Source organism: Convolutriloba macropyga, chromosome 13 (genome assembly GCF_964194025.1).
Source record: "Convolutriloba macropyga chromosome 13, txConMacr16.3, whole genome shotgun sequence".
NCBI lineage: Eukaryota > Metazoa > Xenacoelomorpha > Acoela > Convolutidae > Convolutriloba > Convolutriloba macropyga.
Window position 1 is genome coordinate 29,127,639 of NC_134480.1, and position 14,957 is coordinate 29,142,595.

Below are 14,957 nucleotides of genomic sequence, written 5' to 3' on the forward strand. Positions count from 1 at the left end.
CTCAGTTCATTTGAATAAGTCCTTGACCAGGTTGAAAAGCAATTTATGTTGAAACACTATATAGCGAATTTTTGAGCGCGAAATTTGACAACGTATAGAGTACTTTTTTCGTATAGCACCTAGGTCAAAAATTCTTTCCCCCTCAGACTGCACTCGGACAGTGACACTCCTCCTTAGACCCTCAATTCATTTGAATAAGTCCTTGACTAGGTTGAAAAATAATTTATGTTGAAACGCTATATAGCGAGTTTTTGAGCGCGAAATTTGACAACGTATAGAGTACTTTTTTCGTATAGCACCTAGGTTAAAAATTATTTCCCCCTCAGACTGTACTCGGACAGTGACACTCCTCCTTAGACCCTCAATTCATTTGAATAAGTCCTTGACCAGGTTGAAAAGCAATTTATGTTGAAACACTATATAGCGAATTTTTGAGCGCGAAATTTGACAACGTATAGAGTACTTTTTTCGTATAGCACCTAGGTCAAAAATTCTTTCCCCCTCAGACTGCACTCGGACAGTGACACACCTCCTTAGACCCTCAGTTCATTTGAATAAGTCCTTGACCAGGTTGAAAAGCAATTTATGTTGAAACACTATATAGCGAATTTTTGAGCGCGAAATTTGACAACGTATAGAGTACTTTTTTCGTATAGCACCTAGGTTAAAAATTCTTTCCCCCTCAAACTGTACTCGGACAGTGACACTCCTCCTTAGACCCTCAATTCATTTGAATAAGTCCTTGACTAGGTTGAAAAGCAATTTATGTTGAAACACTATATAGCGAATTTTTGAGCGCGAAATTTGACAACGTATAGAGTACTTTTTTCGTATAGCACCTAGGTCAAAAATTATTTCCCCCTCAGACTGTACTCGGACAGTGACACTCCTCCTTAGACCCTCAATTCATTTGAATAAGTCCTTGACTAGGTTGAAAAGCAATTTATGTTGAAACGCTATATAGCGAGTTTTTGAGCGCCAAATTTGACAACGTATAGAGTACTTTTTTCGTATAGCACCTAGGTCAAAAATTCTTTCCCCCTCAGACAGCACTCGGACAGTGACACTCCTCCTTAGACCCTCAGTTCATTTGAATAAGTCCTTGACCAGGTTGAAAAGCAATTTATGTTGAAACACTATATAGCGAATTTTTGAGCGCGAAATTTGACAACGTATAGAGTACTTTTTTCGTATAGCACCTAGGTTAAAAATTATTTCCCCCTCAGACTGTACTCGGACAGTGACACTCCTCCTTAGACCCTCAATTCATTTGAATAAGTCCTTGACTAGGTTGAAAAGCAATTTATGTTGAAACGCTATATAGCGAGTTTTTGAGCGCGAAATTTGACAACGTATAGAGTACTTTTTTCGTATAGCACCTAGGTTAAAAATTATTTCCCCCTCAGACTGTACTCGGACAGTGACACTCCTCCTTAGACTCTCAATTCATTTGAATAAGTCCTTGACCAGGTTGAAAAGCAATTTATGTTGAAACACTATATAGCGAATTTTTGAGCGCGAAATTTGACAACGTATAGAGTACTTTTTTCGTATAGCACCTAGGTCAAAAATTCTTTCCCCCTCAGACTGCACTCGGACAGTGACACTCCTCCTTAGACCCTCAGTTCATTTGAATAAGTCCTTGACCAGGTTGAAAAGCAATTTATGTTGAAACACTATATAGCGAATTTTTGAGCGCGAAATTTGACAACGTATAGAGTACTTTTTTCGTATAGCACCTAGGTTAAAAATTCTTTCCCCCTCAAACTGTACTCGGACAGTGACACTCCTCCTTAGACCCTCAATTCATTTGAATAAGTCCTTGACTAGGTTGAAAAGCAATTTATGTTGAAACGCTATATAGCGAGTTTTTGAGCGCGAAATTTGACAACGTATAGAGTACTTTTTTCGTATAGCACCTAGGTCAAAAATTCTTTCCCCCTCAGACTGCACTCGGACAGTGACACTCCTCCTTAGACCCTCAATTCATTTGAATAAGTCCTTGACTAGGTTGAAAAGCAATTTATGTTGAAACACTATATAGCGAGTTTTTGAGCGCGAAATTTGACAACGTATAGAGTACTTTTTTCGTATAGCACCTAGGTCAAAAATTTTTTCCCCCTCAGACTGTACTCGGACAGTGACACTCCTCCTTAGACCCTCAATTCATTTGAATAAGTCCTTGACTAGGTTGAAAAGCAATTTATGTTGAAACGCTATATAGCGAGTTTTTGAGCGCGAAATTTGACAACGTATAGAGTACTTTTTTCGTATAGCACCTAGGTTAAAAATTCTTTCCCCCTCAAACTGTACTCAGACAGTGACACTCCTCCTTAGACCCTCAATTCATTTGAATAAGTCCTTGACTAGGTTGAAAAGCAATTTATGTTGAAACGCTATATAGCGAGTTTTTGAGCGCCAAATTTGACAACGTATAGAGTACTTTTTTCGTATAGCACCTAGGTCAAAAATTCTTTCCCCCTCAGACTGCACTCGGACAGTGACACTCCTCCTTAGACCCTCAGTTCATTTGAATAAGTCCTTGACCAGGTTGAAAAGCAATTTATGTTGAAACACTATATAGCGAATTTTTGAGCGCGAAATTTGACAACGTATAGAGTACTTTTTTCGTATAGCACCTAGGTTAAAAATTCTTTCCCCCTCAAACTGTACTCGGACAGTGACACTCCTCCTTAGACCCTCAATTCATTTGAATAAGTCCTTGACTAGGTTGAAAAGCAATTTATGTTGAAACGCTATATAGCGAGTTTTTGAGCGCGAAATTTGACAACGTATAGAGTACTTTTTTCGTATAGCACCTAGGTTAAAAATTATTTCCCCCTCAGACTGTACTCGGACAGTGACACTCCTCCTTAGACCCTCAATTCATTTGAATAAGTCCTTGACTAGGTTGAAAAGCAATTTATGTTGAAACGCTATATAGCGAGTTTTTGAGCGCCAAATTTGACAACGTATAGAGTACTTTTTTCGTATAGCACCTAGGTCAAAAATTCTTTCCCCCTCAGACTGCACTCGGACAGTGACACTCCTCCTTAGACCCTCAGTTCATTTGAATAAGTCCTTGACCAGGTTGAAAAGCAATTTATGTTGAAACACTATATAGCGAATTTTTGAGCGCGAAATTTGACAACGTATAGAGTACTTTTTTCGTATAGCACCTAGGTCAAAAATGATTTCCCCCTCAGACTGTACTCGGACAGTGACACTCCTCCTTAGACCCTCAATTCATTTGAATAAGTCCTTGACTAGGTTGAAAAGCAATTTATGTTGAAACGCTATATAGCGAGTTTTTGAGCGCGAAATTTGACAACGTATAGAGTACTTTTTTCGTATAGCACCTAGGTTAAAAATTATTTCCCCCTCAGACTGTACTCGGACAGTGACACTCCTCCTTAGACCCTCAATTCATTTGAATAAGTCCTTGACTAGGTTGAAAAGCAATTTATGTTGAAACGCTATATAGCGAGTTTTTGAGCGCGAAATTTGACAACGTATAGAGTACTTTTTTCGTATAGCACCTAGGTCAAAAATTCTTTCCCCCTCAGACTGTACTCGGACAGTGACACTCCTCCTTAGACCCTCAATTCATTTGAATAAGTCCGTGACTAGGTTGAAAAGCAATTTATGTTGAAACGCTATATAGCGAGTTTTTGAGCGTCAAATTTGACAACGTATAGAGAACTTTTTTCGTATAGCACCTAGGTCAAAAATTCTTTTCCCCTCAGACTGTACTCGGACAGTGACACTCCTCCTTTGACCCTCAATTGATTTGAATAAGTCCTTGACTAGGTTGAAAAGCAATTTATGTTGAAACACTATATAGCGAGTTTTTGAGCGCGAAATTTGACAACGTATAGAGCACTTTTTTCGTACAGCACCTAGGTCAAAAATTCTTTCCCCCTCAGACTGTACTCGGACAGTGACACTCCTCCTTAGACCCTCAATTCATTTGAATAAGTCCTTGACTAGGTTGAAAAGCAATTTATGTTGAAACACTATATAGCGAAATTTTGAGCGCGAAATTTGACAACGTATAGAGTACTTTTTTCGTATACCACCTAGGTCAAAAATACTACTACACCAGACCGAGTACACCAGACCAGACTACCATATCACAGACCATCGACCTACTACAGATTTAGCGCTTCTACTACACCAGAAGCAGCTACTACACCAGACCGACCACGCTACTGTTGGTTCGTTCCCCCTAATTTTTGGGTGACTGCACACGCCAAATTAAACGTCAAGAACATTCTGTGCTCAGCACGTTACCTTGTGAGCTCAACTAATTAAAACCTTTTCCTTGCCATGGGAGTACAACACTTTGCACTCCAACTCAACATAAAAATACGCTTATGAAGCTAAAATAGGCCTATTTTCCGTTTAAGAGGTAATATTTGAGGTTAACTCACGTATCAGGATCCGTGGATGTGTGTTGCACAGTTGTTCGATAAGTTGTTCGATGAGATTTACAAGTTACTTTACAATCAATCTGAAATAATTAAGGTTTCAAAGTAGAAACGTGAAGCGTACCAGTCACTAATCAGTCAAAACGACCGTATGTTTCGGGGACAATTTCTCGAAAACGACTGAAAGAAAACAAACGCCATTCACAGGAATTAAAGTACGGCTCAAGCCCAGTTCAATTCAACAAACAGATCCAAAATCGGTGAACTCTACGACGAGTTATTAGCGAAACTAAGAACGGTACCAAAGTCCGAAATTGACCTACACCGACTGACGTTTCGCTAAAATACACACTTATTTCTCAATAACGCCTGAACGAAATTACACGAAATTTACAGGAGTTAAAGTACGGCTCATGGTGAGTTCAAATCAGCAAACAGATCCAAAATCGGTTCACTCTACGAGGAGATATTTCAAAATTAAGGTACCGTACCAATGACCAATATGGGACCTGGTCCGACCACAGTTCGCCAAATAAATCATTAAAATTTCGGAATAATGAATAATAAAAACATATACACATACTCTCCACTAACACACAAATCTGAAACACTAAAAATTGTAGTCTAAATCAAGATATAACAAGTTAAATAACGTACTCAAGGTAGTGCTTCTCTCCTCAGGAGGTAAAACTGGGGTCAACTTTCCTGGCCAATTTCTCAAAAACGGCTGAACAAAAACAAACGCCCTTAGTACCAATTGTAGCACTGCTTGAGACACGCGTCATATTAAAAAATGAGCTCAATCGGTGCACTCTTCAAGGAGTTATAGCAAAAAATAGGTACCGTACCAAATGACCTCAGAGGAGAGATGCACCACCTTCAGAGCTAAAATTGAACATCTAAACATCATAAAACGCTATATAAAGTATACATATTCAGAATCTACGTTAGACGGGCTATTCAAAACAGTATTTTTTTTCGATACAGTTCAAAGCTTCAAGGTGTCAACGGTGTCAACCGCTGGTGTCAACCTCTTCTGGGGCTAAAATCGAGGGTAAGTTTACTGGCCAATTTCTCTAAAACTGCTGAACAAAAATAAACCCCCTTAGTACAGTTTGTAGCACTGCTTGAGATACGCATCATATTAAAAAATGAACCCAATCGGTGCATTCTTCGAGGAGTTATAGCAAAAATAAGGTACCGTACCAACTGACCCCAGAAGAGGGATACGCCATATTCAGAGCTAAAATTGACCATCTGAACTACATAAAACTACATACAAAACATATATGGGGAGACTCCCCACTAAAGCAGCAAACTAAATTTCATGGTGAAATTCAACATGAAGTAATTCAAAGCTTCAAGGTGTACCACCCAGTACAGGTACCCTGCTTCACCGGGTCAAAATTGGGGCACATGTCCTGGCCAATTTCTCAAAAACGGCTGATCGAAACGGAACGGGATTTATATCAAAACAAAGCTTAGCTCAAGCTGGGTATAACCACAAAGTTTCATCAAAATCGACTCACTCTACAACGAGTTATTCCAAAGTAAAGGTACCGTACCAAATGGCCAAAAAAGCAGAGTACTCCGGCTGCAGAGCCAAAATTCGGCATCTGGACCTGCTAAAAGTGTATGAGAAATATATATGGGAGCATTCCCCGCATTATGACGAAGCTAAAGTACTATAACTTATAACTTAAATCAACTGCTTTGTGGTACCGAAAATTTGGGTCACCCAGAACGTCCCCAGAATTCGACCTATTTCAACTTTGAACATTAATAACTTTTTGATTAGGCCGATTTGGGAAACCAACCAAATACTGCAAGCAAGAGGAGTTCAGTGCTAACAAAATGCGACCACTCCCGTTTAATTTGGTCCAGTACTTTAGCAGATATTAACAAAATACTGTTCTGTACCCCATTTTTTGGGCTAAAATCGAAGCCCAAGATCTCTGGAACCGACGTAAAACAACGTGAAACAGCGTTCCCGGCGTATTTGTGGGTGTATTTCTGGTCCACTTGCACGTTCTAGGTCACGGCAAACCTTCATGGTGAGGTGGGAAAAAATTTCCCACCTCACCATGAAGGTTATGATGTTTTGTGTGTTTTGACATAAAACAACATCCACAAAAATTTGATGAAATCGTGAAAACAGGAAATTTGTTGAATTCCTAAAAACTATTGATTCAAATAGCTTCATGGACCCGACACTAGCGTAAATAACACAATTTGCAAGTAACAACAACCCTCATTACAACAAACAACACAAAAATTCATAATAACGCTTAAAATCATATTTTTTTTAAGTTTACACCTTAATTATTATTTGCACAGGCCGACACAAAAAAAGACTGCAAAAGGCTAGCAGGAACAGATCAATAGAAACAAAATGCCACCTCGTTTGTTGAATTTGATTCAGTACTTTAGGAGATATCGATAAAACAATAAACTGTAACCGGACATTCGGTATCTGAAAAGACAAGAAATTAAAGAGAATCAATGCAAAATGTCCATCAAAAACCTAATAAAACCTGTTCTATGATTGAAATAGCTCCAAGGACTCAACAGACGGGCGAATAACACAATTTTTAAGTAATAACAACCCTCATTACGAGAACGACTACATCATTTCAAAAAACGTTTAATAAATTCTTTTTTTTTTTTTCAAATTTACACCTTAATAACTTTTTGATGAGTTTGATTTAAAAAATCAATTAGCTGGGCAAGAAAGAACAGTTTAGCAACAACAAATTGCTTCTTCACAATCTAAATTTGATACAGTGATTTAGGAGATATCAATAAAAGTAAAAAACATTAAGTTCCTTTCTCAATGCTATAAAACAAGTTCTTTCCGCCAACTTTTTGATTGGGCTGACTTGAGAAGTCAATAAACACCGCAAACAAGGGGGAGTAGAACAAACAAAATGCGACTATGCCTGGCTGAATTGGCAGAGTAGTTCAGATAAAAATCGTCACAAACAAAAAACATGCCCTCAAAAATGCAATTTACACTTCAAATTTTTCAATGTTAAACATTTATATATTTTTGAGTAGGCCGACTTGAGAAACCAATAAACACTGCTATCAAGAGGAGTTCAGGACCAACAAAATGCGACTATGCCCGGTCAATTTGACATAGTACTTCAGGAAAAAATTTTCAGAAACAACAAACTTGCCCTCAAAAACGTAATTTTTTCCTATATTTTTTCAAAGTTAAACATTAATAACTTTTTGATTAGGCCGACTTGAGAAACCATTAGACACAGCAAACAACGGGGAGTAGAACAAACAAAATGCGACTATGCCTGGCTGAATTGGCAGAGTAGTTCAGATAAAAATCGTCACAACCAAAAAACGTGCCCTCAAAAATGCAATTTACAGTTCAAATTTTTCAAAGTTAAACATTTATAACTTTTTGAGTAGGCCGACTTGAGAAACCAATAAACACTGCTATAGAGGGGAGTTCAGGACCAACAAAATGCGATTATGCCTGGTCAAATTGACATAGTACTTCAGGGAGAAATTTTCAGAAACAACAAACATGCCCTCAAAAATGTAATTTTTACTTCAATTTTTTCAAAGTTAAGCATTTATACCTTTTTGAGTTGGCCGACTGAGAAACCAATAGACACCGCAAGGAAGGGAAGTTCAATAGCAACAAAATGCGACTATGCGTGGCCAAATTGGCAGAGCAGTTCAGGAAAAATCGTCAGAAACAGTAAGAGTGCCCTCAAAAATGTAATTTTTACTTCTATTTTTACAGTTAAAAATTAATAACTTTTTGATTAGGGCGACTTGAGAAACCACTGAACACTGCAGGCAATGGAAGTTTAGGGCCAGCAAAAAGCGACAATGCCCACCCAATTTGGTACAGTAGTCTCAGAGAAATTGTCAGAAACATGAAGCGTACCCCGATTTTCGGGTTATTGTGAGACCTCGATTTCTCGCAAAGTCGCGCAAAACGACCGAATACGTCGCCCCATAGAAAATTCTGAACGCAATTCAAGTCCACTGCGTAACTACTGACCACCAAAAATCTCTAGTGTGAAGTGGGAAAAAAATCCCACCACGCGATAAAGGCCAGGGTGTTTTGTGTGTTTTGACAAAAAAAATCTCAAACAAGAGCTTCAAGTTTTCGCAAAAAATGAAAAATTGTTTAATTGCCAAAATCAAAGTATTGTAAAAACTTCATCAACCCAAACAAAAGCCTAAATATTACAATTTGCAAGTAACAAGACCCTAAATTAAAGAATAACATCATCAAAACTCAAAAACGTTTCGAAACATTATTTTTTTTTATTTTTCTTAGAATTACAGCCTAATAACCTTCTGAGATGGACGATTTCCGTTACAAATTAACTATTGGAGAGAAGAAGAACAACTATTCAACAAAACGGAACTATGTTCCTCTAACTTGGCACAGTAGTTCGGCAGAAATCATTAGAAACGTGAAGCGTGCCCCGATTTTTCTGCTAAAAAAAGTATAGTTTTCGCAAAAAAAATTCGGGAAAGCGACACAAATCAGTCCCTCCAACATAATTCATGACACAAAATAAAAAAATAAACGCATTTTTACCTTTGTGGACGCTGAAGACTCATTCCACGAAGTAAGAACCATTTCCTACCTCGTATTTTGTGTTTTGACCAAATATGAACCAAAAAAGAATTTCATAATTTCACGAAAATTGAAAAAATATTGAATTCCAAAAACTGGGGATTCCAAAAGCTTCATGAACCCGAACAAAGACTAATTAACACAATTGCCAAGTAACTATAACACAAATAAAAGAAAAACTACGTCAATACTAAAAAAAAAAAATTTCAAAGATTATTTTTTAATTTTTTTTAAACCTAAAGCTTATTAAAATTCTGAGTTGGCCCATTAAAAAAAACCAATTGAAATTTGGTGTCACAAAAAACTTATAGTCAACCAAACGCGACTACGCCCGTCTAAATTGGCTCAGTAGTTTAGGAGAAATCATCAAAAACGCCAAGCGTGCCACGAATTTTTTGCTAATAAGACTTTATTAACATAAAAATTTAACTAAAAATCTAGCAAACTGACTTAAACCTAGGATGTTTCTTCATTGCTATGAGATTTCTTAAGGATTGGTTGGACTAAAGTATATAGCTTTGTAGAATTAATTTTTTGTGATACTTAAGGAAATATCAGTTATAAAAAAATCAAAGTTTTGTTTTCTCTTTGAACTAAATAAAAAACATTAGTTAGCATACGATCAACGACGAAGTTAACGTTTGATTTACCAAAAAATTGAGTCTGACTTTCTGTATGATGAGCCTAAACTATAATTGGAATGAAAGATGACCAAAAAATGAGGCTTCAAAAACTTACCAGATCTTTTCGAATGAAATAACTTCAAGGACATTAACACCAATAACTATCAACTTAAGGGGTCAAATAGGTTCACATAAATCCCATGAGGAAGTTAATTGAAATTAACAATGAGCAGAATGTTTTTTCCAACTACATAAAGATCCTCAATTACTGATAGGATCGGTAACAAAATATTCCAACTGGTTGTTTCTTTATAAATAACTTATTTGATTAAAAATGAGAGGAAGACTGAAAGTGTGTGATTTCGTCATTTTTTAGAGTAGGTTAATTAATCTTAAAATAGACGAATTTGGTTGACGATGGTGTCTCTAGTTTTTTTGTCGAAAATTTATTTTTGAATTCAAAATCTTGCAAGAAATTTGCAAGATTCTTGCAAGATTTCACATTCAAAAGGCGTTCACGGAAAAAGTCAAATAGGTTCAGTTCTGCTGATCAAAAATTTTTATATCAGTCATTTCATTTGGTTTTCAGTTAGTTTGAGCTACCAAAAATACAAACATAAAATTTTCAGAATTCAAAAACTTGCAAGATTCTTGCAAGATTCTTGCAAGATTTTGAATCCGGGCTAAAAAATTTTTTATTGAATTCGGTTTTGTAATTTGTTCAATAAACAATAATTTGCCTCAAAGATGTTTTCTACAACATTTTTAACCTGATTTAGTTTTTTGGCTTGATTGATATCTTGCAAGATTCTTGCAAGAATCTTGCAAGTTTTGAATCAGCTTGCAAGATTCTTGCAAGTTTTAAATTCACTCATCACTAGGGTAAAACGCTAAAACCTGCCTGATAGCAAATGAAGGGGGTCTTGTTGTTCAGAGGAGTTATGATCTTTAAGAAGGCTTTCTCTGCTAGAGAATCTCCTATTGCAATCTCAGTCTCGTTTTTCCGTCCTTACTGAGCATGGTTCGGAGATATTTAAAATTCTCTACCCGTTCATACTTCCATTGCCTAAGTGTGACAGTTGAGGTCTGGCATTTATCACCTATCTTCGCATTAATAAATTGAAATCTAATGCAATCCGTTCGGTAATTGCAGGGAAGTGCTCTTTACTGCGCAACTAGGAAAAAAGAGCTGTTTAAGACTTTTTGACTGTGCTTAGTCTTGACCTGCAAACCATTGAGTACACATCGAAATTCATTGTTCTTTTTTGCTTAGATTTTTGTCGTCTGGCGCTGTTTTTTCCTAAATAAAAGAATAGTGTAGTTCGATCTTTAAAGGATGAACGTATGCCAGGTTCATCTAAACGAGAGAACTGCAAAGAATTATCCTGAAAAATTAATTGGGAAAAATTAGAAGTTTCAAATAAGTTTACTTTTTCAGAATGCTCTTAGACTGGCACACGATGTGGTACATGGAAACTTACAGGGAACTGTGGATAGAAATGTCTTCTCTGGTGATATTTGCGACCTGGTAGACAAAATGCTTTCTCCGGTACGTATACAGTTTTGTGAAATTCCTTGCCTGTTGCTCTTTTTATGCGATTGTTCGCTTGACCGATTTTGCACTCGTATATCAAAAATCATTTCTGAAGACAAATTTTTATAGTTCACCAGAGTTTTAATTGACTAAGGTGACACACACATCAACAGTATGCATTTAGTGGAAAATTTAAAAAAATGATTGAAAAGCAAAATTTGCTGTAATCGAAATTCAAATTTCAAACCTCTCTCTCTCTCTAAATTAATATTAAGTGTGCGAACTAGCTAGAGAAGATTTCACTAGGAATCTTAAAATAAGAAAAACAGACGTTGAGAATTCTGTTTGGAAATATATTCTATGGTTTTTTTTCCTGACCTGACTTAAGTTCAAACATATTTGTTTTTTACCTGAAAGAAAGTACACCCGTTTGTAAAACAAAAGCATGGACAAATTATTCTTCATGAGGTTATAAAAAGAGGTAAGAAAAGTTTGTTTTGGGTAAGAAAAAAGGTAAACTCGTCATTTTATTGATATCAACATTGTCGAACTAACTTTGACATTTTCTTATTAATAGCCGCCCTCATCTTCTCAGCCGGCTATTATAGCGCTCCTATTACAATTCAAAGAATTTGAATTGTATTGGGGCGCTGTCTTTTTTTTTAAGATCTGTTCACACATTTTCATGATTTTTGAAGTCAAATTGGAGTAGTGATTTTGGTCACGCCGAAACAGGAAGTGGAGCGAAAAAGCGAGTGGTTTTGCGGCGTGAATCTTTTTCGCTCTAATTTTAAAGTAGAGTGAGAAAACGGTGTTTGAACAAAAATTTCGGTTTCTCGGTAGTGGTTTTTTGTTCACATGGGGCAATTTCACTCTGATTTTTACTGTTTTTCGATTTTTTGCACCGGATTTTTTTCTAAGTGGTTTTCCCAATCCATTCACAGCTCATTCTAGACCTAGTTTTTTGTTTGAATTAAATTTTCATTTCTCGCTAGTGGTTTTTTGTTCACATGCAGCATTTTGACATTGATTTTCTGTTTTTTTTTTCATTTTTTTTATCTGATTTTTTTTAAAAATGGTTTTTTCAATTCACTCAGTCCATTCTAGGTCTAGTTTTTCTGTTTCGTCAATGAAAATTCTTTGAATTGTACGTCAGGACTTGTCCTGCTATGTTTTTTTTTTACTTCGTCGAATAAAAAAATGTTTCGCTTTACCTCATTTTGCCGCCTTTTCAACATTTTGCGTTAAATCTTTTTGACTTCTCTAGGCTAGTTTCTCTCTTCTCTCATTCTGCTAAAAGTGATTTTGAACATCAGTTGCTCAGCAAAGCAATTCAAAATGAACAGAGTCAGTATAAAAAATTGAAGTCAGAAGTAGAAACGGGATAAACCCATAAAGCCCAATTTTAGATGCCCGCTAATTGAACGTCGTTCCTATAAGTCTTAGTTACCATCTCTAATGCTTATTGGTATTGATAGTAGCCCCTGTAGCCTCTCTCTAAAACAGAAGTACAACCACGAAATGCCATCAAAATAAATCGGACTTAAAAAAATGTTTTTGCACAAAAATCTTTTTTTTTTCAATATCTTCTGTTATTTCAATCCCAATCATGCTTATTGGAATCAACGGCGGCTATTTTCCGGCAATCTGCCGGGTATGTTTTCTTCTGGAGAAAATTTAGCCAGATAATGAAATTGGTTCCATAAATCACAAATTTCGAGAGAAAATAGGTGCATGAGTTTCTTGACAGATGAAATTTTTAAATTCCTGATTTCATGAGTTGATCAAAGGAGTGCCATTTTCCCTTTCCCTCACATTTTCGTCGGCCTTTTGAGGATAAACTGCGAAAACAAGAAATACTCAGTTCTTTTAAGCCATCTGCACGCGTTCTTCGTTACGCATTGCTGTCTCATTCTTCACTATCCAAATGATAGATTTCATTTTTTAATTAAGAAGGATGGCAACAATATTTCAGTAAACTTCTTTTTTGAAAATTCTTCATCCAAATAGTTGCTGCTAAAGGTGCTTTAAAGTCGAAAACGTTTTCCATAGTTTGCTTATCGCTCACAACTTCTTAGTTTTTTGTCAATTTTATGTTTCTATAAGACCAATACATTTGATGATAGGATCATTGTCGCGCATTTTGTTGGAGCTAACAAGAAATAAAGTCACAGTTGGCTTGAAATGTATATATTGAACTCCTTAAATTTGGGTTACCAAGCTAAGAAATGTTGTTTTTTAACGCTCGAATTGTAATAGGAATTTATGGCTATATAGCGTTTTCTATCAGCCAAAAAATACACAAGTGGATTCAGATGACAGTTGAAAAAGGAAGAAAAGGAAGAGACCATTTTAAACAGCTGGTCTGTATCTGAATTTTCCACGAATTTTTTTTTAAAAAAAAAACAAGCTTTGCCTTGGAAAATCAATTTTTGCTTCAGAAATTCAGCGCTACTAAACTATGAGTTGCGCCTGAATTCGAAGAAACCAATTTCCCGATATCAAGTAAAATTGTTTGACAGGCGTTAATTGCACCATTTTCTCCATATCATGCTGGATCATTACGAGCGTCTACCGGTCCCATTTTTTTCCTATTAAATTACTCATTTTTTATATTGGTAACCAATTTTTGTATCTTAATCCATTGAAAATTGGTCAGTGCTAACTACGGCTTGTGCCCATAATTGGTTTGGCAATCGATTTACCCAATTGGTTCACATGCATAATTTGGGCGCTTTACTCTATATCTTAAGTGAGGACTTGTAAGTGGCCGTCATTTACTATGTAAGCATGTTGAATTCGGAACACGTAGACGCTCGTAATGACGACAGTCGAAGATTGACTTGCATTATTCGTTCTCTTCTGACACGTACTTGTAGTAACGAAGTTTTTGAGAAATCCTTGTTTTTCATATAATGTCCCGCACTTTAATGTGTCAAATGAGTATGCATTGCTGTTATAGGATCCGAAAGACAGACCGTCTGCAGCCGAGGTCCTGAGTAACTCATGCTTTCAAGACAGATCCAAGTAAGATCCATAGTACTGTAACATCATCTTTGTCTCTGGCTAGTATGGTCTCTGATTGTTAGCTTTAATCCCTGACTTTCGTTCTTTGCGTGATGACATTGATTTGATGGAAAACAGTTGGTTGTCTTTACATTGTATGATTCAGAATGTACGAATTGAGGTTAGCCAGAGCCGCGGCTAGGATATCGACAACACCATCTATTCCCAGACCCAATTCGGCTGGCAATCTTAATTCCTCGACCAACGATTCTGTCGACTGCGGCGATTCCGTGAGTGGGAGTGACTCTTTCTACGCTCACTCCTCTTCATCCCTGTCATTCGTTGGGAGCGGAGCATCCTTCACAACGAATCCCACCATCGCATCTCAGGGATCTGTTTTTTTCTTTTTTTTAAACAAGTAAATTGAAAATATAACCCAGGGGTTAAATATTACAAGTTTAAAATTATATAAACCAAATTAGTACAATGTTAAAAATCAAAATTAGTGGTTCCGTTTTCTAAAGGTAAAAAAAAACTTTTGAAGCCACCAACGTTCCTTTCCAACGGTACAAGTTTGAATTGTTGGAGCAGATGCTGTTTTAACATGCGTTTAAACTTTGAGCGTGATCTGATAGTCCGGAATTCACGCGGAAGTTTACTCCATTTTTGGATGCTTCTTTTTTGTATTGATCGACTGCTCGACCTTAAGAGAATTAGCTGTTCAGATCTGTTGTTTTTTCTTACTA

General features: G+C 36.6%; 1 protein-coding gene across 2 annotated transcripts in view; it reads left to right on the forward strand.

Moving 5' to 3' along the window:
* The window catches only part of LOC142352256 (serine/threonine-protein kinase Nek9-like), a 148,658-nt gene that overhangs the window by 42,790 nt on the left and 90,911 nt on the right, over positions 1-14,957 (forward strand). Inside the window, exons 7-9 of one of the 2 annotated variants that reach the window (XM_075404734.1) lie at positions 11,110-11,220; positions 14,168-14,232; positions 14,378-14,602. In XM_075404734.1, coding sequence (XP_075260849.1) covers positions 11,110-11,220; positions 14,168-14,232; positions 14,378-14,602 — 401 coding nt within the window. The remainder of the gene's footprint in view (positions 1-11,109; positions 11,221-14,167; positions 14,233-14,377; positions 14,603-14,957) is intronic. The other variant, XM_075404733.1, reaches the window with a different exon arrangement.